Source organism: Hemiscyllium ocellatum, chromosome 1 (genome assembly GCF_020745735.1).
Source record: "Hemiscyllium ocellatum isolate sHemOce1 chromosome 1, sHemOce1.pat.X.cur, whole genome shotgun sequence".
Taxonomy (NCBI): Eukaryota; Metazoa; Chordata; class Chondrichthyes; order Orectolobiformes; family Hemiscylliidae; genus Hemiscyllium; species Hemiscyllium ocellatum.
The window spans coordinates 49,848,986-49,873,284 of record NC_083401.1 but is presented as its reverse complement, the minus strand read 5'-3'; the positions used below and the strand labels follow the sequence as shown (position 1 = coordinate 49,873,284).

The 24,299-nt window shown below is 39.4% G+C and overlaps 1 protein-coding gene across 2 annotated transcripts in view; it reads left to right on the top strand.

Annotated features, from left to right (window-relative positions):
* Positions 1-24,299, top strand: part of ccbe1 (collagen and calcium binding EGF domains 1) — a 286,760-nt gene that overhangs the window by 250,260 nt on the left and 12,201 nt on the right. For both annotated transcript variants that reach the window (XM_060829209.1, XM_060829199.1), the window contains exons 3-7: positions 4,069-4,121; positions 8,700-8,834; positions 10,921-11,058; positions 19,944-20,050; positions 22,079-22,193. In XM_060829209.1, the coding sequence (XP_060685192.1) occupies positions 4,069-4,121; positions 8,700-8,834; positions 10,921-11,058; positions 19,944-20,050; positions 22,079-22,193 (548 nt within the window). The remainder of the gene's footprint in view (positions 1-4,068; positions 4,122-8,699; positions 8,835-10,920; positions 11,059-19,943; positions 20,051-22,078; positions 22,194-24,299) is intronic.

The following is a 24,299-nucleotide window of genomic DNA, read 5'->3' as shown; positions in this document are numbered from 1 at the left end:
GACGAAGTTGGATGCTTCTCATATTGATGAAGGGCTTATGCTCGAAACGTCGAATTCTCTATTCCTGAGATGCTGCCTGGCCTGCTGTGCTTTGACCAGCAACACATTTGCAGCTGTGATCTCCAGCATCTGCAGGCTTCTCATATTTAGTTGAGTTGTAGATGAGGTTGCACACTTCAACAGTGTTACTCTCCATATATTTCTAATTTTAAATTCTGAAATAATTAACTACATTCCCTGGAATGATAAAGTCACTTTTTTTCATAGAATTAGCAGAAACCTGACCAAAGCATGTCTTGTGGTACTGACTGAAACATTTCAACAATCCTGTCATTCTTTTCATATATGTGGGTATTTCATTTTTAAATCCTTCCTTAGCCAAACTAATGAATGCAATTTCATTTCATTTACCTTAGATATTCAGTTCTTCACTTTCTTGTAACCTCATTTATTCTTAAAAGAAGGATGATACTGTTTGTGATGGTTGCTTGCCAGAAACTCTGTATGAATTTTGAATAAAAAGCCTGAGGATTATGTCCCATTACATGAGTATTAAATAAGTTTTCTCATGGTTAACATGTATTTTTACATAAATTAAACAAGTGAATACAATGCAATTTTTATAATTCCCTTGTGAAAACTACTGGACTATGTATACATTAAAAATTACAAAGGCATCTTTGACATATTAGAGAAAATCAATTATCCTTGCACTGTACGTTTGAACTGTAATTGCTGCAGAACTCAACTGAATCTTTTGCTCAGGATAGTGTTGACTTGAAAGTGTCGATTGTCATGTTCAACGTCTGGTTAACCATTATCAGTAGACAGAAACTCTCAGGATTAAATACAAGGATTTCATACATTCCAAATGAAAATAGCTAATTGACTTGCACTTCAGTGAACTGAATTTTAAGAAGCAGGAAAGCATTATTCAGACCAACAAGCCAATCTGTTTCTCACAATATTTCTCTGTGGCAGTCTTTTTTTTGCCTGTTTTGAATTTTCAGTCTGACTTCCCAACTGTAATATTGTACCCAATTCTGGCCAACACACCTTAGGGCAGATGTGATGCCTTTGGAAGGACTACAGAAGATATTTATTAGAATGGTCCAGTAATCATCATCATCACAACACTACAGATCCCCATCATCCATCCCATGGTCTCAGTGCATCCTCTAGATGTTTGGAGCAAAGATGCTGAGGATGCAGCAACGTCCTGTACCTGGACAGACTGGTACAAAGCCCCAGACAATGACGTGCATGGAAACCCAATGTCGACAATATTCTATGTTTCTAGTTTGCCTCAGTGAAGGAAGTGTTGGAGGCAGAATGGAGTTTCACCCTCAATCTCTGGATAGAGTATAACCACTGCCACTGCACAGAATCACATGGAAAATGGGCAGCTGTGGCTTCCCAGCATCTTCTGAGCAACATGAGGTACCTCAGAATGAAAGTTCTGCAATATTGATCAGCTCCACATTGGCTGGCAGTTGCTGCTGGCACTGGGCTTGTGGACATGTGCGTTCCTCATCCATTCATGTAGCAACTGTATGCATTGGCCACAGGGTAACCATAGCTTCTGTGCCTGGATCCATTGGTGACTGTTTCAATGAGCTTTTGTGAATAACATCACACCTCTCAATAATATGATCAGATAGCTTACAAATATCAGTTAACCAGTCTCCTCCAAACACTGGGACCTGCAAACACCAGAGGGAGGTCAATGGGATACGTGTACAATGTCATTACCCTAAAATTCAAATATCTATTGTTTTGGTGCATATGCCATAGCAGTTTGTGTATGTGGCGGAAATAGTTAGTACCTCTCCCTTCACCCTCACACCTTACAGTATCCAAGAAAATCAATGTTTTATATCAGATAACGGTTTTATGGTCCAAGGTGTGAAGTGACAAGCTCCTGTAAAATCCATTGTCACAGAAAACCAGGTCATTGAGTGTATTTAAGACTGAGATAGATAGGTTCTTGATTATCAAGGTGATTAAGGGTTATGGAGAGAAAGTGGGAGAATGGACTTGAACAACTTATCAGCCATGATTGAATGGCAGAGCAAATTCAATAGCCTAATTTCTGCTCCTATGTTTTATGGTCATATGTAAGCGATGGAAAGATAATTGTTAATTGTTTCCTTCCTCTTGACCCCATTTGCTTTAATGTCAGATGTAGTAGTTGTCTGTATTCCAAACAAAGCCAGGGTGATGCTGATTATTGTTGACTCAACCACCTCCCCCCACCCCCAGCCACAGTGTTACCCTTCCTCTTCAATGCTTTATCATCTCACCTCTCATATCCTTATACAAACTTCTAATCAACCTGTTCAGACATGCGATGACACACCTCTGAGCAGGTAGGACTTAACCCAAAACACTCAGTGCTGGGTCCACTGCTTTTCATCATTTTTATAAATGATTTGAATGTGAATGTAGGAAATATGGTTAGTAAGTTTGCAGATGACCCCAAAACTGGAGGTATAGTAGACAGCAAAGAAGGTTACCTCAGAGTACAACGGGATCTTGATCAAATGGGCCAATGGGCAGAGGAGTTGCAGATGGAGTTTAATTTAGAAAAAATATCAGGTGCTGCATTTTGGAAAGGGGAGTTGGGATGTCATTTTGCAGCTGTACAGGACATTGGTTAGGCCATATTTGGAATATTGCATGGCATTCTGGTTTCTCTATTGTAGGAAAGATGTTGTGAAACTTAAAGGGGTTTTAAAACAAATTACAAGGATGTTTCCAGGGTTGGAGGATCTGAGCTACAGGGAGAGGCTGAATAAGTTGGGGCTGTTTACCTTGGAGCGTCGGAGGCTGAAGGGTGACCTTATAAAGGTTTATAAAATCGTGACGGTCATGGATAGGGTGAATTGACAAGGTTTCTTCCTGAGGGTGGGGGATTCCAAAACTAGAAGACATAGGTTTATAGTGAGGTGGGAAAGAGTTAAAAGGAGCCTAAGGGGCAACTTTTTCACCCAGAAGGTGATGCATGTCTGGAATGAGTTGCCAGAGGAAGTGGTGGAGGCCGGTACAATTACACAATTTAAAAGGCATCTGGATGGTACATGAATATGAAGAGTTTAGAGGGCTATAGGCCAAATGCTGGCAAATAGGACTAGATTTCTTTAGGATGAATGAGTTGTACTGAAGGGTCTGCTTCAGTGCTGTACACATCAGGGTGGCATGGTGACTCAGTGATTAGCACTGCTGCCTCGGGCAACTGTCTGTGTGGAGTTTGCACATTCTCCCTGTGTCTGCGGTTTCCTCCCATAGTCCAAAGATGTGCAGGTTAGGTGAATTGGCCATGCAAAATTGCCCGTAATGTTAGGTGAAAGAGTAAATGTAGGGGAATGGTCGGTGTGGGTTGCTCTTCGGAGAGTCGGTGTGGACTTGTTGGGCTGAAGGGCCTGTTTTCACACTGTAAGTAATCTAATCTGTGACTCCTCCTCACCCCCACTTCCTGACCCACCCACTAGCTAGACCTGATCTAATTCCCAGGGTAGCTGACCAAAACTCCACCCACTACCCCACTCCCAGCCATTGGTCTGGACATGACCCAACCTGCCTCCCTTAGCTGTTGAACCCGACCCGACAGTTGCCTCCCTTTCTGCTGAACCCGACCCGACACCTCACTCCAATTCACCCCACTGCTGGGGTCAACCCAAACCCTCCTCACAATGTCTCCACTGAACACAAAACTCCCACAACCAACACCTCCCCCATCCGACCTAACCGAATTTCTCCCACTCACCCTGGCCAACCCTAAGCACTGCATTACTTTACAGGATAGCTTGTTTTCCACCCACCTACGCCCCAAGTCCCTATGCCATTGGGTGTCAGCTTCATTTTTTAAAAAAAAGAACCAAGATCTGGAATGGTAACCCACATGAGATTGTGACTCCTCCAAAAAATCTAGCACTTCATTTTCAGTGTTTATTTTAAAATGATTGGAGCAACTAACAATCTAAATCATGGTATATTATATGATTGCTTTCATATAAACTCAGCTGTGTGATCCTGTCCTAAACAATAAATATCCATTTTCTATTTCAGGAAAAAATGCTGTCGAGGTTATAAATTCGTTCTTGGCCAATGTATCCCAGAAGGTAAGTGACATCCAGAGATTTGGGACAAATTCATTGGCTTCCATTGAAGAAATGCCAATGTATTCATAACACACATTTAGAATTAGTACCATGGTCTAAACCTGTGGAATCTAAATGAGATGGAGTCGGTGGAGATCGGTGGAGTTGTGGATAGTGCTGAATGTTACAGGATGGCATAGATAAACTGCAGCACTGGGCTGAGAGCTGGCAAATGGAGGTTAATGCAGAAAAGTGTGAGGTGGTTCACTTTGGAAGGATAACAGGAATAAAGACTACTGGGCAAATGGTAAGATTCTTGGTAGTGTAGAAGAGCAGAGAGATCTCAGTGTCCATGTACATAGATCCCTGAAAGTTACCACCCAAGTTGATAGGGTTGTTAAGAAGGTATACAGTGTGTTAGATTTTCTTGGTAGAGGATTGAGTTCTGAGCCATGAGGTCATGCTACGCTGCACAAAATTCTGGTGCAGCCCCACTTGGAGTATTGCATACAGTTCTGGTCACCACATTATAGGAAGGATGTAGAAGTTTTGGAAAGAGTTCAGAGGAAATTTACTAGCATGTTGCCTGCTATGGAGGGAATGTCTTATAAGAAAAGGCTGAATGATCTGAGGCTGTTTTCATTGGAGAGAAGCAGGTTGAGAGGGGACTTAATTGAGACATATAATCAGAGGGTTAGATAGGGTGGATAGCGAGAGCCTTGTTCCTTGGAAGGTGATGACTAGCATGAGGAGACATGGGTATAAATTGAGAGGTGCTAGAGATTGGACAGATTTCAGAGGTAGTTTCTTTACTCAGAAAGTAGTACAAGCTTGGAACGCACTGTCTGCAACAGCAATAGACTCACCAACTTTAAGGGCATTTAAATGTAACTTTAAGGGATAAACATATGGATTGAGATAGAATCGTGTAGGATAGATAGGCTTCAGATTGGTTCCACAGGTCGGCGCAACATCGATGGCCGAAGGGACCATAGTATGCTGTAATGTTCTATGTTCAATGTCAAGAATTGAACTGACATTTATAGGCTAAGAGATGTGATAACAATGTAAAATAAGACTAGTAACTTCAAGCAAATAGATGGAATATTCTTTTTTTTTCATGAACAGACCATTCTTATGTTACAATTATTAATAATCACTGGTAGGAACAGAGCCACATTCCTGAAGAATTTTTTGTTCATACAGTTAATTGAAGTTCTTTCTAAATGAGAGCTATACTGCAGCTAGAACAAAGCCAATGTAAGATTTGTATTCCTTGTGGTGATAGTTTTCAATACCCTGTCCAAATTTGAGCCAGTCCACATTGGATTCATAACTTATATGAGCATCAAATCAAAAACCTCTTTACATTGATTCATAATGTGTGAGATATTTATAATATGAAGGGCAAATACCTTGTGACGTACAGGTTCTGTAACCCAACAGGTAGGAGGAAGGAGAATTGGAAAGAGTTCTCTGATAAATTGTAACTTTCCTTAAATTTGTGAGAAAATGAATCGATTCCCTTTGTGCCCATCCAATTCTAAATTGAAATAAAAAACTGCAGACTGTGGAGGTCTGAAAAAAACAAAAATTGTTGGTGCAACTCAATAGGTCCAGAGCGTTAGTGGGGAGAAAGCAGAGTTAAAGTTTTAAGTTAACAATTTGAATCCATTGATTGATCATCAGAAAATGGATTCTGATGAAAAGTCACTGGATTGGTAAGTGAAACATTAACTCTGCTTTCTATCCACAGATGCTGCCAGATCTGTTGAGTTTCACCAACAATTTCTGCTTTTATTTCAATTTGTTTCGTTCCTTTGCTTTCATTCTCTGTAATCCTGAAAAGTTTATGCAAGTAATAGTATATATGATATAAAATATACCTAATATGCAAAATCTGATTTAAATACCCTTTCATGCAATGCACATGTTCACAGGAATGGTAGCACACCCTCACCTATTCCTTAGGCTTCTTCATTCTTTGTGAATCAAGTGTCCAAGTCATCACTAGAACCAAGTTCCTTGGATGAACGTCCAATTAATCCATTCCCAGGATTTGGATATTGTTGGCAAGATCAGCAATTATTAACCATCCCTTTACAATTGAGTGCCTTGTTTGGATATTTCAGAAGGAAATTAAGAGTCACCTCCTTGCAGGCTGAAGCAGGTAAAGCAGATTTCTCATCCTAAAGGATGCCACTGAACCAGAAGGATTTTTATGAGAATACAATCATCTTGTGGTACCATTGCTGTCACTTTTTATTACAGATTTATTTTATTTTATTTAACAGAATTTAAATTCCCAGCACCCATGGTATGGAATCATTTCTGGATCATTAGTCAAGGAAAAATAGTAATAATTTTGGGAGATGACTTTGTGAGGAGTGCAGCAGAGGTTGATGGTGTAGAATTTTGGTTTTAGACTTTTCTCCACCTGTGGCAGACTTTTCTCCATCTTCACCATTGTCTTCCTTCCCTTTATAACCTTCATCATTCAGGAATATGATGTTCTGCCTTACCTTCTTAGAATCATTATCATCTTCTCCTCTTCCTCATTACTGATCATCCTTATAAGGAGATATATAATATCGCAGGATACAAGCTGAGATGGGTAATTAATACAGCTTTTGAATTCTGCAGGGAGAGGACGAGGCAGGATCTTGTGGTTTTGTAGCGCTGGCAAGGTCATTTTCTTCTGCAGTCACTAACCCGGCAGCAGAAATAATTGCCTATCCTCATCATCCCCTACTGCTAAAGTACAAGCCTGCTATCAAAGGTCCGATCTGTCTCACAGAATGGGAGAGTTCTTTAATATCAGTGAATGGTCTAAATATTTAGTAATTTGCCTGTTGCTCCAGTCCTAAATCAAAATTTGCTGAACTTTCATGTTTAAGCCTTTGCAACAAACCACTTCCAATTTTATGGAACAGTTATACCAATGATTGTTGAGTCACCCATGACATTGATGCTGGCCAATGAAATTCTGTGAAAAAGTAATGTGATAAGTCTCTTTAATTTGTTTTCAATGTTTTGATGTTCTTAAAACAATTTTAACTGTGGACAAACTTTGTGTATGAGGATCAAGGACTTGTGGCACTTACTTTATGTCCTTGCTAGAGAGTGTTGAAAGTCATTATGAGTTTCTGCACAGAGGCTAATATCCATTACCCTTTACTCACGTGTGCACAGCTCAGAGATCAAACCAACCAGCTCTCTGAATCTCCTGTTTTTTTTCTCTAAGAGTACACTTTAATCTTTTCTGTTCACAGCAACATTACTATATTTTCTGCAAAACATAGAACTTCAAGAGACTTCAAAGAATCAAATATTTCATTATCACTGATACAGTCAAAATCAATGAAAGCATTTACAATCAGAATTCAGACTATTTTTAGTTAGAAAGATCTCAATCCTCAAAGTTATGTGCAAGGTATAGCCTTAGAAACAATCATGAAAATGGTCAATTAGTAACACCGTATTTTGCAAAAAAGGAAGTTCTTACTTTTTCACATGTATAATTTATATTACAGAAATCTCCACATATATATGACTTTATGATTTGCAAAACAAAAAAAATAGAATTGTATAACAGTTGGAATATGATAGGATTAAAAGGAAACATATGGGAATATTTAAACTAGGTTCTGCTTGATGCTGAGAACCTTCGAATGGTTGCTGCTTCTACTGTTTATATCTGTCAGCTGGGGCTCCCTAATTATCCCAGGGTTAACAACCCCAATTAAGGATCTCATAGTCAATCACTAGAGAGGGATAGCTTCTTTGATAATAATGGAGAGCTGTAGACAGTGTTCGAGGGAAGGAACAAAACTATCAGTGCCATCACTACAGAACTAAACTGGATGGAACATGCAAAACAAAAGGCAAGGCAACCATGGGGGTGTTGGCTTAAACTGGCACATTTTTAGCAGAATGTAAGTCACAAAGGAGATCTAAAGTGGTGTAGACAAACACCATACAATGTATTTGGAGGGACCATTTGTGCATGAGAAGACTCCTGTGTGAGTAAAAGGAGCTCCTTCTGGAATCACAGAATTACAATTTTTTTTAGAACAACCTGCAACATGTGACACAACTGCAGCTGGATATAAATAAGATGAAAATAGATGTGAATTTTATGATTGGTAGTTGGTTCACTCATGCCCAGTTTGGGTCTAAGAGTAAATGTGAAAATTCACCCAGACAGTCCAAATGATTCCTACAGAACGGTATTGAACTGTAAATCCTTCACTGCCTATTTTGCTTTCTGCTTTGACATAAACTGTTAAACCTTCATCTCTATTGACCTGTGCTTTGTTTCAGTTGGTCATACCCGCCAATTTCAGAATCCTCTAAGAACAGTAACATTTCTCTTCACTACTTGCTGCTCCTCCAAATTCACCACAGTCAAATTTGGATTTGTTACTTTCTGAACTTTTATAAAAAGAAATCATTGCCATTTATTTTACATGGCAAGTGTACCAAATCTAAGCAACCTGGGATATTAACAAATGGTTTATTTTCCAGTATAATCTTGAAGCTCTGTGTTTTCTATGATATTTTCATCTAGTGATACCTATCTTTTTGTTTCTGTTTCAGATTATGACGTCTGCTCAGGAGCTCCATGTGAACAACAGTGTACTGATAATTTTGGCAGAGTTCTGTGTACATGTTACCTGGGATATTACTTTGATCGCGTGAAACACAGGAACAGAGAGAAGCCATATTGTATTGGTCAGTATAAGCACTTCAACCATTGAATTCATATCAATCTCAACCTTCCCACCTGTACAAATACCACAGCGTCAAGCACCTTCCAAGCATATTCTTGCCTTCAGCTACACTTGCAAATCTTTTTAATGGAATTCACAAACTGTATCAAGCTCATAGTTCCTGAATAATTATATTTTGCATCTAAAATAAGTTGGCTGATTATTACTTAGTCTGAGGTAAGTGCACCAGGGACAATCATTCAATGTGAAATATGTAGTTACAAGAGCTGAGTTAATTGAGATTAGCTTCCCTACAGCATAGAAACAAGGCCCTTCTGCCCAACAAGTCCACACCAACCCTCTAAAGAGTAGTCCACCAGACCCAGTTCCCTCTGACTAATGCACCTAACACGAGGTGGCAATTTAGCATGGCCAATTCACATGAGCTGCACATCTTTGTGACTGTGGGAGAAACCCAGAGGAAGTGCACTCAGACAGAGGAGAATGTGCAAACTCCACACAGACAGTTGCCCGAGGCTGGAATTGAACCTGGGGCCCTAGTGCTGTGAGGCAGCAGTACTAACTACTGAGCCACCGTGCCACCCTAGAAATTTGAAAAATAAATTAAATGGTAGCACAGTCACTGTCATCATCATCAGTCCCTCAAAATGAGGAAAGTATTTTCCAAGATTCATGATTTGACAGTAGATAGGCAATGCAAATATGTTAAGATATAATCCATAATACTTAATAAATATACTGTTCCGTAAGAAACAAAAATTGGACAAGTGGCCTGACTGTAGCTAACAATAGGTATTAAAGATGATAATACGTTAAAGGAAAAACTTACAATAGTGTACATATTAGATTAGATTACTTACAGTGTGGAAACAGGCCCTTCGGCCCAACAAGTCCACACCGACCCGCAACCCACCCATACCCCAACATATACCCCTTACCTAACACTACGGGCAATTTAGCATGGCCAATTCACCTGACCCGCACATCTTTGGACTGTTCATATGTTCAGAAAAAGAAGTTTGAGGATTGGGAGAAATTAGAATTTGGAAAAGAATGTCCAAGAAAGCAAGAATGAAAAAAAATTAAAATAGAAGAAAACTAGTAAAGAAATGTTTAAAAAAAAACAGATTGCAAAAGCTTCTATATTCAGAGTAAAAGGAAGAGATTCACAATAGCAAATTTACAACACTAGACCTCACCTGCCCTACATAAAAGTTTGGACGGATTGGGACAGATTGGATGTCTAGCCAAGGAAATATATTGTTCCTTTACCTGCAAAACTGATGACTGGATATCATTGACTTCTGCTCCAGTTTCTGATAATACAATGTTCAATGTGAAGGAAAGCTATGAGGGAGTGTGTTTCCCTGTCGAGTTCACTTCTCCAGAAAGCAGTAGAGGCCCAGTCATTAGATGTTTTTCAGGTTGAGTTAAAGTGATTTTGGTTGACAGAGTGTATGGGGATAGACAGGAAAGTGGAGTTTAGACCAGAATGAGATCAACCATGATCTTACCAGAGCCATTTGTGGATCCAAATGACCCACTCTTGCTCCTAATTTACATGTTCTAACCAGTACTTCCATCTCCAAAGCATTACCCACCTCTGGCTCTGCTTATTATCTGTTCAAATTCTTAGGCATGAGTTATGTCCAGGGATAACTATTCCATTGCTGCCCATGCTGCCCACTGCCTATAAATTTCCGCTCATTCAAATATCAGTTGTCCATATCTTAATCCATACCATGGGCAGAATTGTGGCCTATCCACATATTGATTGGAGGATGGATGAGAGCTGAAATGGATAATTTAATATGCATAACTGGGTAATAATCAACAAAAAGAATCAAGCCAAATCTTCTCCTTGACTCTGAAGTTAATTGTAGCACCTTCATACTATGTTGGTTCAGCACTGCTAACTCACCACAAACCAGGAATCTAATCCTGGGAAATTTCTGGTTTATATGTTTCAACTTCCATGATCTTAATTATTTAAGTCACAAAGAAAGCTGGAGAAAAATTTAAAGCAACTTAATTTCATTTTTGTTTAACTAATTTACTACGTCATATTTTACATGTTGATTTAACAGATATTGATGAATGTTTCAAAAGCAATGGAACTGTGTGTTCCCAAATTTGCCTCAACACACCAGGGAGTTACAAATGTGCATGCAAGGAAGGTTTCCATCTCAAAGAGGATGGGAAGACATGCAGCAAAAGTGAAAGTGGTAAGTTGTGAGCTGATACATTTAAAGAACAAAAATGCATTGGTTTTCAATTGGGCTATGTTACCTTCATAGCAAAAACATCAAGTTCATGGGCAACTCCACCTGAAATGTTTAATGAGGATAAGCTGAAAGGTTACTTCCGGTTCTCAATTTTTATTTCATTTGTGGCCTTGAATGGGATTCTGCTAGTATCAGAAACTCTCCACAACTGTACTTGAGGAAAGGTAAAGAACTTTAGACAATTCCTCTATGATTACATGACCCTTTCTGAATCACAGTGTGTTTGCTGCTTTATGACTTGTTTGCAACTCCAACAACAATTGATACGATACAAAGGATGTGGCTCCACTTAAACTAGGATCAGAGTGCAAATCATTCTGTTTGAAAACTGCTATAACATTGTAGCCCCTTGTGAATGTTACTAAATGTTAGTTTCTTGTTGCTGTAAAGAAGTTCACAAAACTTAGCCAAAGCCAACACTGAAATCCACTTGGGGGTAAATTTTCAATGCATGTGGATCCCAGGTGGTTCAGTAGCTTGTTGTGGTTCACTTCATTTTCAGCTGAAGTTTACAAACCTAAAATAATTTGCAGACACGTTATGAGCTGTTCTTTGAATTAAATAATTTGGCAAAATAATAGGATTCATGTTTTAAGGATGCATGACCTTTAAATGACTATGCTTATATTGTTTATAATATCAACAACTCTGTAATAAAGGGGAAGGGACAACAACGTACATGTTCGTTTTTTAGCTTAGAACTAGATAGAATCTAAACTAAACTCAAGGTTCACATTTTATCTGTCTGTTAGTTCCAGGTTTCTAGGTGAAATGAATTTGATATCCTTCTGATTTCTAGTTGCATTGTGTTACAGCACAGAGTTGATTACATTGAGAATTGAAATAAAAGAAGTTTTGAAATTAGGGATGTTTTTAACTAAGGTAAGGCATTTGTAGAGCAGACATTCAGTTTATCTATGACCTGCGTGATGCCTATCAAAGAATCAATGAGTGCTGATACTGGATACCTGAAAGTCCAGAGGTGACATCCCTCACCTCAAAAACTATTAAACTTACTCATATTGCAATTGAATTAAGAAATATTTTAAATTGTCCCCCTGAGTTTTGTTTTATAAACTAGGGTGACACAATTATACATTTCTCTTTCAGAATCACATCAAGGAACTCACAGCAAGTTAGAATGGTAAGTGACCATTCAGCTTATCGGCATAATAATTAGGCTGGAGTTGTCCTTTGGCCCATTAACTATTGACTGGCCATTTGAGGCCAGTTTCAATATTTCTGTAGAGTAGAATGTTCCTTTCTACTTTTCCTCTATCGAATTTTCTCTTTTTGTGATGAAAACCCTAGCTAACGCTGGAACGCATTTTCAGAAGTACCAATTACTTACCAGCAACTTGCCAACAGGACTTTCCTTTACTTATGAATTGAGTTATGAGTACAGGTGGCTGAATTATCTATGGGAGGCATTGTCTACAGGTTTGATCCTGTTCTATCCTCACATTTTTTTGTCGTATAATCAATTCATCATCAAGCAAAAGGGAAGGAATAACAGTCAATGCTCTATCTTTGGAACATAAAGGCTAAATTTATTGTTCCTGTTTCCACCTTGGAAAGTTATGACCGAATTACTTTTCTAAGAGTTTTTTTTTAGGCATTCTATTGCAACTATAGGATTAATAGATTCTATACAGTCCATTGAGGCCAAATGAACTATCCATACAGGACACAAGACCCCATGGTGTAGGTGAGTGGATGTACATCACACTGCATCAGGGAAATTAAATGACATCAACAGAGAACATAAGGAGATGTCAGGGTTGTGAGCAGTGAGGGCTAGAGGGCCTTACTATTTTTGTTGTGGGTGCTATTAAGTTCCATAACAATGATCCAACTGTTGCTAAAAACATAGCCCTGTTGACTCCGCAATGTCCTTCTTACTAATATCTGGGGGCTAGTGCCAAAATTGGGAGAACTGTCTTGCAAACTGGAAAAGCAACAGACTGATGTAGACATACTCACAGAATCACCTTTTACAATGTTTCTAACGACACTATTATCATTCCTGGGTATGTCTTGTCTCATGAACAGGAGAGACCCAGCAGAGTTGGTAGTGCAATGGTATACAGTAAGGAGCAAATTGCCTTCAGAATCATAAATATTGACTTTGCATTCGTGAAGTCTCATGGCATCAGGTCAAACATAAACACATAAACATTTTTTTTCAATTCATTCATAGAATTATAGAATCCCCACAAAGTGGAAGCAAGCCATTCAGCCCATTGAATCCACACTGACCTTCTGAAGCACATCCACCCTATCCCCATAACTCTGCACTTCTTATGGCTAATCCATCTAGCCTATACAACCCTGGACACTAAAGGGCAAGTTTAGTACAGCCAATCCGCTGAACCTACATACCTTTGGACGGTAGGAGGAAGTTGGAGTACCCAGAGGAAATTCTTGCAGACACGGGGAGAAGATGCAGACTCTGCACAGACAGTCGCCTGCTGGTGGAATTGAACCCAGGTCCCTGGCGCTGTGAGGCAGCAGTGCTAACCATGGGAAGTGGGCATTTCTGGCTAAACATTTATTACCTGTCCCTCATTGTCATTGGGAATATTTCTATGTCAGGATATTGAGTGGCTTGGAGGGGAGCTTGCAGGTGGCTCACATGTATCTGCTGTTCCTGCCCTTCTAGATGGAAGTGATCGTGGGTTTGGAGCAGCTTTGATAAATTTCTCCAGTGCATCTCATAGATAATACACATTGCTGCTACTCTTGAACTGTTGGAAGGAGTGAATGTTTGTGGATGTGGAGCTAATCAAGTGGGCTGCTTGCCTTGGATGGTGTCAAGCTTCTTGAATGCTGTTGGAGGTGCACCCATCCATGCAAGTGGAGAGTATTCCATCACACACCTGACTTATGCCTTGTAGATGGTCGATAGGTTTTGGGATATCAGGAGGTGAATTATTCACTGCAGTATTCCTAGCCTCTGACCTTCAATCTTGGCTGATGAGTCAGAATACCTCCAAGTTCAATACCACTTAGCAAAATAACTGACTTCAGCAAGGGCACACAGTGTACTCTGGGTGGGTGATCTCAATGTCCACTACCAAGAATGGCTCAACAATACTATTATTGACTGAGCTGATTAAGTTCTAAAGGACATAGTTACCAGATTGAGTCTGCAGCAGGTAGTGATGGAACAAACACAATGGTTAAGTGCATTTGACCTCATCCTCACCAAATGACCTGCCACAGATCTACCTGCCCTTGATAGTATTGGTATGAGTGACCATTATACTGTTCTCATAGAGATAAAATTCCATCTTCAACTTAAGGATACCCTCCATCACATTGTGCCTATCACTGTGCAAAAAAACAAACTTTTTAAACAAATCTAGTAGCTCAAGACTGGGTACCCATGAGGAACCGTGAGCCATCAACAGCAGTTGAATTGTGTTGTAGAACAATCTGTAACCTCATGGCCTGGCATGTCCCCCATTCAACCAAAACGATCAAGCCAGGGAATCAACCCGGGCTCAATGGACACTGCAGGGGGGCATGCCAGGAACAGCATCAGACATATCCAAAACTGAGATGTCAACCTGATGAAATTAGAAAATGGAATTACTTGTATACCAAACAGCATTAGTGACAAATGATCCAGTAGATCAGATATAAGCTCTGCATCGCAGCTATATCCAGTTGTGAATGAAGGTGGACAATTAAATAACTCACTGGAGGAGGAGGAGGAAGCTCCAAAGATAACCCCATCCTCAATGTGGAAATGCAGAACATCAGTGCAAAAGTTAAGGCTGAAACATTTGCAACAGTCTTCAGCCTCCTGCAGTGGTCACCAGCTTTACAGAAACAGTCTTCAGTCAATTTGATTCACTCCATAGCTCAAGACTGGGTATCCATGAGGCACTGTGAGCTATCAACAGCAGTTGAATCATGTTGTAGAACAATTTGTAAATACTACAAAGGCTATGTAGCTGACAGCAGTGCTGAAGACTTGTGTTCCAGAAATTGCCACTCCCTCTAATCGACAATGTGAAAAATTGTCCAGGTATGTTCCTGTACACAAAAAGCAGGACAATCCATTCCAGCCAATTGTCACCCACATCGGTCCATTCTCAGCCATCAGTAGAGTGATGGAAGATGTCATCAACAGTGCTATCAAGCAGCACCCACTCAGCAATAACCTGCTCAGTGATGCCCAGTTTGGGTTCCACCAGGGCCACTCAGCTCCTGACCTCATTACAACCTTGGTTCAAACATGGGCAAAACAGCTGGATTCTAGAGGTGAGGTGCGAGTGACGGCTGTTGACATCAAATTGCATTTGTCTAAATGTGGCATCAAGAAGCCCTAGCAAAGCTGGAATCAAGGGGAATCAGCAGAATATAGGAAGATGGTTGTTGTTGTTGGAGATCAGTCACCTCAACTTTAGGACATCTGTCAGGAGTTCCTCAGGGTAGCATCCTCAGCTCAACCATTGCCAACTGCTTCATCAATGGCCTACCCTCTATCATAAGTTCAGAAGTGAGGATGTTTTCTGATGATTGCACAATTTTGAGCACCATTTATGTCTCCTCAAATACCAAAGGATTACATGCCCAAATGCAGCAAGATACTGATGACTTCAATAATGAGACAGACAAGTGACAAGTATTGTTTGTGCCAAACAAATGCCAGGCATTGACTGTGTCCAGTAAGGAAAAATCTCACCAACTCCCCTTCACCATCACTGAATTTCTCACGATTAACACCCAGTGGTTGAACATTGACCAGAAATTGAATTATTGATTTGTTGATTTGATATAATTTGATTTATTGTAGCCATATGCGCCTAAGTACAATGAAAAACTTCATTTTGCATGGAGTACAGACAGATCTTAGCAAAGAAGGATATGCATCATAGTGTGCATCATCAGAGTGAGGCATACAAGATTATGGCCGTACAGGAGGTGCGCAAAGCAAGATCACCATTAGCAAGGTCAACATTATTTGAAGTTAGAGTGATCCATTCAGCTGTCTCATGATATCAGTGAAGAAGCTGTTCGTGAGCCTGTTGGTCCATGTGTTCGAGCTTCTGTATCTTCTGCCTGACAGAAGAGGTTGGAAGAGAGCATTACCAGGGTGGGAGGGGTCTTTGACGGTGTTGGCAGCCTTTTTGTGACAACAAGAAGTGTAGATGGAGTCCATGGATAGGAGGTTGCTTCGATGATGGTCTGGGCTACGCAAACAACTCTCTGTAGCTTCTTACAGATGTTTTCGAAGGGTGCATCTGTAAAAGGTAGTGTGGGTCCTTATGGACATGCCAAATTTCCTGAGCTGCCTGAGGAAGAAGAGGTGTTGTTGTGCCTTCTTGACCATGCATCTACGTGGGAGGTCGAGGACAGATTTTTTTTTAAACTTTGCTCCTATGAACTTGACATTCCTCAGAATAAATCATATAGAAAGTATGGCTATAAGAGTAAGTTGGAAGCTAGGAATTTGGCTGCAAGTAACGCCTCCTGACTCTCTGAAGGCTGCCCATCATGTACAAGGAACGAATCAGGAGTGTGGTAGAATACTTTCCATTTTCCCAGATGATTGCAGCTCCAACAGCACTCAAGAAGCTCAACACCATTCAAAACAATGTAACCCACTTGATTGGCATCATATCCACAGGTCTTCACTGCCTGAACCACCAATGCTGAGTTGCTGAAGTGTAGGCCATCTACAATATAGACCATAGAAATTCACCAAGGCTGCTAAGCACCTTCCAAACTCATAATCACTACCATCTGGAAAGCTATGAATAGCAGCTACATGGAAACTGTTCCACCTGCAAGATTCCCCACCAAGCCACTTGCCATCCTGATTTGGAAATATATCATCGTTCCCTCAGTATTGATGTATCAGAATCCTGGTTCTCCCTTTCTCATGGTATGGGGGTATATTTAAACCAAATTGAGTGCAGCAGTTCAAGAAGTCAACTCACAACCACCTTCTCAAAGACAATTAGGTGCAGGCAATAAATTCTAGTCCAGCCAGTGATGCCCACATCCCTTGAATGATTAGAAAAGATGTATTTGAAGCGCAAAAGACTTGGCCAAATTCGATAGGGATAACCTTTTCCCATTGGTTGAAGCATTGAGAAATGAGGGTACTGATTTATGGTGAATCACCAACAATAACATAAGGGAAAATGTTTGTAGACAGAGAGTGATTAGCATCTGAAATGCAATACCTTACAGTTTGTTGGAAGACTATCTAAATATAGCTTCCAAAAAGAAATTGCTTTGAGTCCTAAAGAGGAAACATTACTGTTGCATGTGGAAAGGGCAAGGGAGGGAATGAGCTAATTGGCACTCAGAGAGAATAAGTACATCCATGAGTGATCTTCCTTTGTGCTGTTAGCATTCCTTGATTCTGAATGAATAAAGAAAATCCATCTCCGTCTACTGTGGTATGTTTCCCTCTTTGTCAAAATTTCCTTTCTATGTTATGCCCAAGGAATGCTTAATTCTGAAGGCTTAAAGATGGAAATCAACCACACTGTCAGATATTAAAAGGAAAACAATGTGTTCATGTCTATGATGTTCCCTGTTTCTGCGTATTCCTGTGGCATTGAAGTTAACAATGTGTTTCCACAATTCCAAACCATAATAACTTGTTTTCTTTGTGCAATTGCAAACAGTTCATGTTGAACTGGGAGTTTGGCACTTTCTTGAAAGAGACACGATTTGCTGTATATATACACATATACTTAGATTACTTACAGTGTGGAAACAGGCCCTTCGGCCCAACAAGTCCACACCGACCCGCCGAAGCGCAACCCACCCATACCCCTACATTATCCCTTACCCCTTACCACTATGGGCAATTTAGAACGGCCAATTCACCTGACCAGCACATCTTTGGACTGTGGGAGGAAACCGGAGCACCCGGAGGAAACCCACGCAGACACGGGGAGAACGTGCAAACTCCACACAGTCAGTCGCCTGAGTCTGGAATTGAACCCGGGTCTCCAGGCGCTGTGAGGCAGCAGTGCTAACCACTGTGCCACCGTGCCGCCCAAATATATCCCTATACTGTTTTACAATAATTTTATCCAAGACGACTAACTTTTCTAAACTCAAAATAACCAATTGTATAGAATGCATTCTTATTTATGACTTATCATGAAAAATGACAACATTGCATGGATGTGGTGCAGTGATAGGACTAATCATTACAAAATTACATATTTAATTTAAAAGTTGTATCATTTGTGTTATCCTGTCTAAAATGGTTCCAGTATAACTTTCAACAAATGCAGTAATCATCAAATGCACATCTATTAAAGTTTTGGTTTCTTGTAACCTATTTTTTGAACAGAAATGCAAAATTGGGAAGTTTTAAGTCTCTGAATGGACCGGTTTAAGGGTTTCACTCAAGACAGGTTTTCTGGTGATGCAGAAGACAGTTGAGGTTTACATTTTAGTGTTCCAGTCTTAAGGGTGATGTCAGTCTGGTAGCATGTTGGTATTATAATGTTTTAAAACAAGACTTTGTTCTCAACTTCTCACATTATTGTGTCACAGAAACTAGCACAATGAAGATTATTTTCCATGTTTCTGGCAAATTATTCTTATGTTCGTAACAACTTTTAGCTTTTTGTAATTCCAGTTCTCCTACTTGAGGAAGCAAATTAAACAGAAGCCCATCATTTAAAGGCATAATACAAGCCAAAGCTTGTCATTTGATAAACAATTCTTTATAAATCACTAGTCCCCAATTTCTCTCCATCATTTTTGTCTTTTGTTTTTCATATTAGGAATATGACAATAGTTATTATGCATGAATTATTTCCTATGTAATCAATACAGGAGAAATCTCTTTGTTAAGGAGTGGCTAGAATGTAGATTTAATTAAGGTAATTCTCATAGATGTACATATGGAGAAACTACATCAGTATGTAAAGGAGAAAGGAAACTGCGACTGATGATTCCCTTCCACAATGTTGACAGGACCATTTACCTCATCTATCCCATTTCCAGTAATTCTATTCCTAATTCTTTCCCTTCCCCTCAGAGCAATGATATCCCTAGTTACTATTTAGAAGGTGGCGTTGCTCTGCCTTCGTGAACTGCAGTAGGTATCTCCACAGTGCAGTTAAGGAGAGAGTTGCAGGATCTTGACCCAGTTCCAAATACACTTTCCAGATAAAACAGTTTTTTTTTCAAATTAATATCTGTTCCATGTGGGGTCTCTAACATATTTAAGAGATCAAGTACATATCACTGCTCATGGTTAACCCTAAGCTTTTGCTTCTTGTCATTTCAGTGCTTTGGTCACACTGATCCCTTTGTCTTCACCTTCTCTCACTGATCTACTGAAGATCTATGGGAAGTGGAGAAACAATGCATCACATTTTGATTACACTGTGCTGGGCTTGTTATTGAGTTCAACACTTTCAGATCCTAAATACTGCTCCCATTTTGTCTGACAATGGGTGTTGATAATGATTCTGCATCTGTCATCTTCGAATCTTCCAGACCAACCTTTCGTTTCTTTATATGTTCTATTATCACTCGTTGATTTCTTGCACCTTTGTCATGTTTGTCATTTAGTTGGTGAAATCAAGCATACTAAAATTGCGCAGCAGTAGAATATTAAAACTAGTCCTGCTGTGTATGTAACTTTATAGTCATTACACTAGTATTGCTTTTGGCATCACGTATGTGAATGGAAAGCACACAAGCTGGTCAGTTGGGAGCTCATGGTTTTGCTGAACATTATGAGGTAGAAATTAAAAATAACAAGTCATTAAATGAAAACAAATTAGGATTTAACAATTTAAAAATACATTTTGACTTTTTGATTGCAGCAGGCCAGTATATAAAATCTGACACTGTGATGAAAGCTGGTACCTGCTCTACAACCTGTGAAGATATCCAACAGATAAAGCAAGCAGTGCTACAGCTTAAACAGAAGGTAAGATTATTGAAATGAAAATGTTTCTTGCTCCATGTGATTATTGCTCCTTATTAAGAAATATTGTTACACAGTATTAAAATTGATAACAATAAAAATGTTAGGAGCAGCACAATTCTAATACTGTTTTGGCTTCTCCCAGTGACTGAAATGTGTTTATGCTAAAATGGTTAAGAACATTAAAACAGTTCTCAGAATTGTAAACTTAAAGCAAGAAGAACAATATGAACTCAGTTTCCAGTGACATTATGCAGACTTAAACACAATGTCTCCAGCACCTTATGCAGACTTACGCCGGTTCTCTGGATCTGGTGTCACCAAGGGCTACTGATGCCTTCCTTCCTGATATCTGTGAAGAGCATGGTGGAAGCATTCAGGGAGAAGCCAAAAGTGCTGCCAACCCCTGGAAATTAGACATATTTTCACAAAAATGGCATTAGCAAATTGAATTTCTCCCCCAGTATATGCACATGCTATCCTTTAAGATGATGAGTCGTAGCACTGCTGTGGATGTCAGATCCAGTTCTACTCTGTTGCTGAGTTAGCTGGTCTAAGTTTAGCCAGGTAGCAGGAAAGATACAATTATCTTCAACACTATTGCCTCTGGGGGAAAAAGCTATTCTATAAGTTATAAGCTTATGCAGAGAGAACATGAGAAATTGACATGATTACAGCTGTTTCTCAATTAGATACAACATCTTTCATGGATTTTACACAAAAGAAGTGTGAGAGAGTGAGGTAATATTTGGAAATTGTTTGCATTGGGAACTTAAAAGAAGAAGAACAATTCTACCTCAGTTTTCTGCAACATTATGCTCACTTAGATCAGTTCTGTGGGGCAGCTGGATCGAATAGAATAAATACCCAAGCATTGGCTTCCTTTTGGTTTAGAAGAATGAGAAATGATTTTTTTTTCTTGCATAAGGGAAAGTCTCATAGTTTAGGAAGCTTCTGTTTTAGGTTCATACAAGTCATTGATGCCAGAAATAGTTTCTCCTGGAAAAAGGAGTTAGTTAATAACAGCCAGAAGTAGGTAACCATAGCATAAAGGTTTTAGTTTAAAATTCAAGATGAAATTATTTGGTTAGAACCCTGCTGGGGTTATTTGATTTGAAGATGCCGGTGTTGGACTGGGGAATACAATGTTAAAAATCACACAATGCCAGGTTATAGTCCAACAGGTTTAATTGGAAGCACACTAGCTTTCGGAGCGATGCTCCTTCATCAGGTGATAGTGGAGGGCTCAATCCTAACACACAGAATTTATAGCAAAAATTTACAGTGTGATGTAACTGAAATTATACATTGAAAAAATGATTGTCTGTTAAGCCTTTCATCTGTTAGAATACCATGATAGTTTCACATCTTTCATGTGTAAATCATAAAACTTTTTTTATAAAAAAAAGTTGCATTCTCAGATTAACTGTTAACAATGGTGATAGCTAGACACTATGTTGAAGGTGTTGGCCCCCAGGGTTCTCTGTCTATGCTGATGTTTAGATTGATTCTAATCTAAAAAGTGAGATAACAGAGTTTTACATGAATTCATGCAGTTTTTGAGCTCAGAGTTATTTGAGTTATTTGAAGCTGCTAAAGTCAAAGCTCAGTGATGTGGATAGTCAAGGGAGAAGCTACCAAAATCTCAAGATCAGAAACTGAAAGAAACAGATAAGTCAAGCTTGTAGATGTGGTGGAGAAAAGAACATTTGCTGCTGTTTGATTATCAAAACGAAATGCTGATAGGTTAGAAAGAAACATTTTTTTTACCATATGTTACAAAATCTTTCAAATAGTATCTTATATAGTTTGTTTATTTTATTTGTTTTTTTGTGTGTTATTGACTTTTGTTTTGTTAGTAAACCAAATCTTGAACATTGCATGCATGTTTTTCAATGAAAGATCACCTCATTAAATAAAATTATCATCTATCAAGCCAGGTTTCTGTTTAGGATCTGACTTTGTTCGGTAATACATTAGCTGGGATCATAACAATTAATTAACATAACTTTGAATTTTACTTTTCTTCAGGTCACTTCACTGCCCAACAACATTGCTGATAATAGTAAGCAAAGGTCAAACAGTGACAAGTTATTTGCATCGAACAGTTACAATTATGGACTGAATGGACCACCAGGGCCCACAGGTAAGGAACAACCTTACAAATTCCACACGATGGAGGGTTCAAAAATATTAGGAAACCAATTTAACAATTGGAAAGTGCAGCAAAAGAAAATTAGTCAACTAGAACATTTTTTTTACAATGATTAACAGAAGAGAATAGAATATCCCTTCTTGTCACGTGTACTCCATTCGTAGAAGTACAGTGAAAAGCTTTTACAATGTCTGCCTTTTATGGCACCATTTTAGCTACAAGTACCGAGGTATAATTCTGAGATACAACAGAGGAATAAACGTAGTTGCATTACTTTGTGGAGTTGAAAAGTAAGTTGAGCAGGAGAGTTGATATTTCAGGCATTAGCCCTATATCAGCCCTGATGAAGCGCTTGACACTCCTGCTTATTGAACATGTTTATTGATAAGTCTTATTCTTTAGGAGTCAAGGATAATGGACAATTGGCAGGAAAGTGGAGTTGTGACCAAGATCAGATCAGCCATGATCTTACTGAACATAAAACACAGAATAGTACAGGACAGGAACTATTCGGCCCACAGCTTTAAGCTGAAAATGAAACCATACTTAACTAATCCATTCAGCCTGTTCAGTGGTCTATATCCATCCATTCCTTCCATATTCATGTGTTTACCTAATAGTCTCTTGAATGCCCCTTATCTGTCTACACCAGCATGTTCCAGACACCTACTGCGCTCTTGCCCCTTACATCTCTTTTGATCTTCCCTCTCACCTTAAATGCATGCTCCCTAGTTTTAGACTCTGGGAAAAAGATTCTGACTCTCAACCCTGTCTACACATTTCATAATTTTATAGACTTTTATCAAGATTCCCCACAGCCTCCGACACTCCAGAGAAAACAATATGAGTTTTTTTTAGCCTCTCCTTATCGTTCATATCCTCTAAACTAGGCAGCATCTGGTAAACCTCTACAGCAACCTCTCCAAAGCCTCCATATCCTTCCTGTAATGAGTCAACCAGAATTGAACACCATACTCTAAGTCTTATAAATCTGTAGAGCTGGTTTGATAAACCATATGGCCTACTTTTCCCGCTCCTAGTTCTTAGATTCTTACATTATTCTTATGTATGAGAAAGGCAGCTCAGTGGGGTTATTGTGCAGGGAGCAATTGAGTGTAAAAGCCTATGCTTGTTCCTAGAATAATATTTATATTAATATTCCACCTAGCAAGATTTCTTTTATTTGCAGATGAGTGGAGGAAATTGGAACAAGCTTTAGTCTATTCAGTGATGATGTGGCATGTGTTATTTATCTTCATTGTTGAGATGTGAGTGTCGATGGCTAGGCCACCATATAATTCCCCAATCTTAATTGCCCCGAGGGCAGATAAGAATCAACAACATAGTGGGTTTGGAGGCACATGTAGGCCAGGTCAGGTAAGGAAGACAGGTTTCCTTTCTTAAAGAGCATTAGTAGATGAGGCGGTTTTTTTTTAAAGTGTTTGCAAAGTCACTGTGAAATGTGTTTTGTTATTCCAGATTCTTTTAAATTAAATTCAGATTTCACCATGATAGGAATCAAACCCATGTTCCCAGCATATTGGCCTGAAGTTCTGGATTACTGGCCCAGTGACATTACCACTATGCCACCAGCTCCACTCAATAACAATATAATACTGTTTGTTAAGTGGGCTGGTTATAAATGCTAGTGTGACAGCAAGATGGTGTACTGAAATGGCAAGCACTGCAAGTTCAAGCTCATTCTAAAAGACAGAGAGGAAGTGCTCTGTAAAACAGTCACCCAGTCTTCATTTGGTCTCACCAGGGTAAAGGAGTCTGCACTGTGAGCAGTTAAAACAAAAATTACAGAGAAATGTAAATAAATTACTGCTTCATCTGGAAGTTGTACATGAGGTCTTAGACATTAGGGCAGAGGTAAAATGGCAATTATTACACCTTCAGCGATTGCATTGGAAGCTACCATGGAGAAGGGGAGTAAGGAAGTGTAAGATGTTGTGGAGGATTGGACCAGGTTTGTCACTGTCTTGCTGCCATGTTAACATTTCAGTCTTAGGCCTGCTGTACGTGTTCCAGAGAAGCTCAATGCAAACTGAAAGAGCAGAGTCTCAATTTCCACTGAGACACATTGCAGCTTTG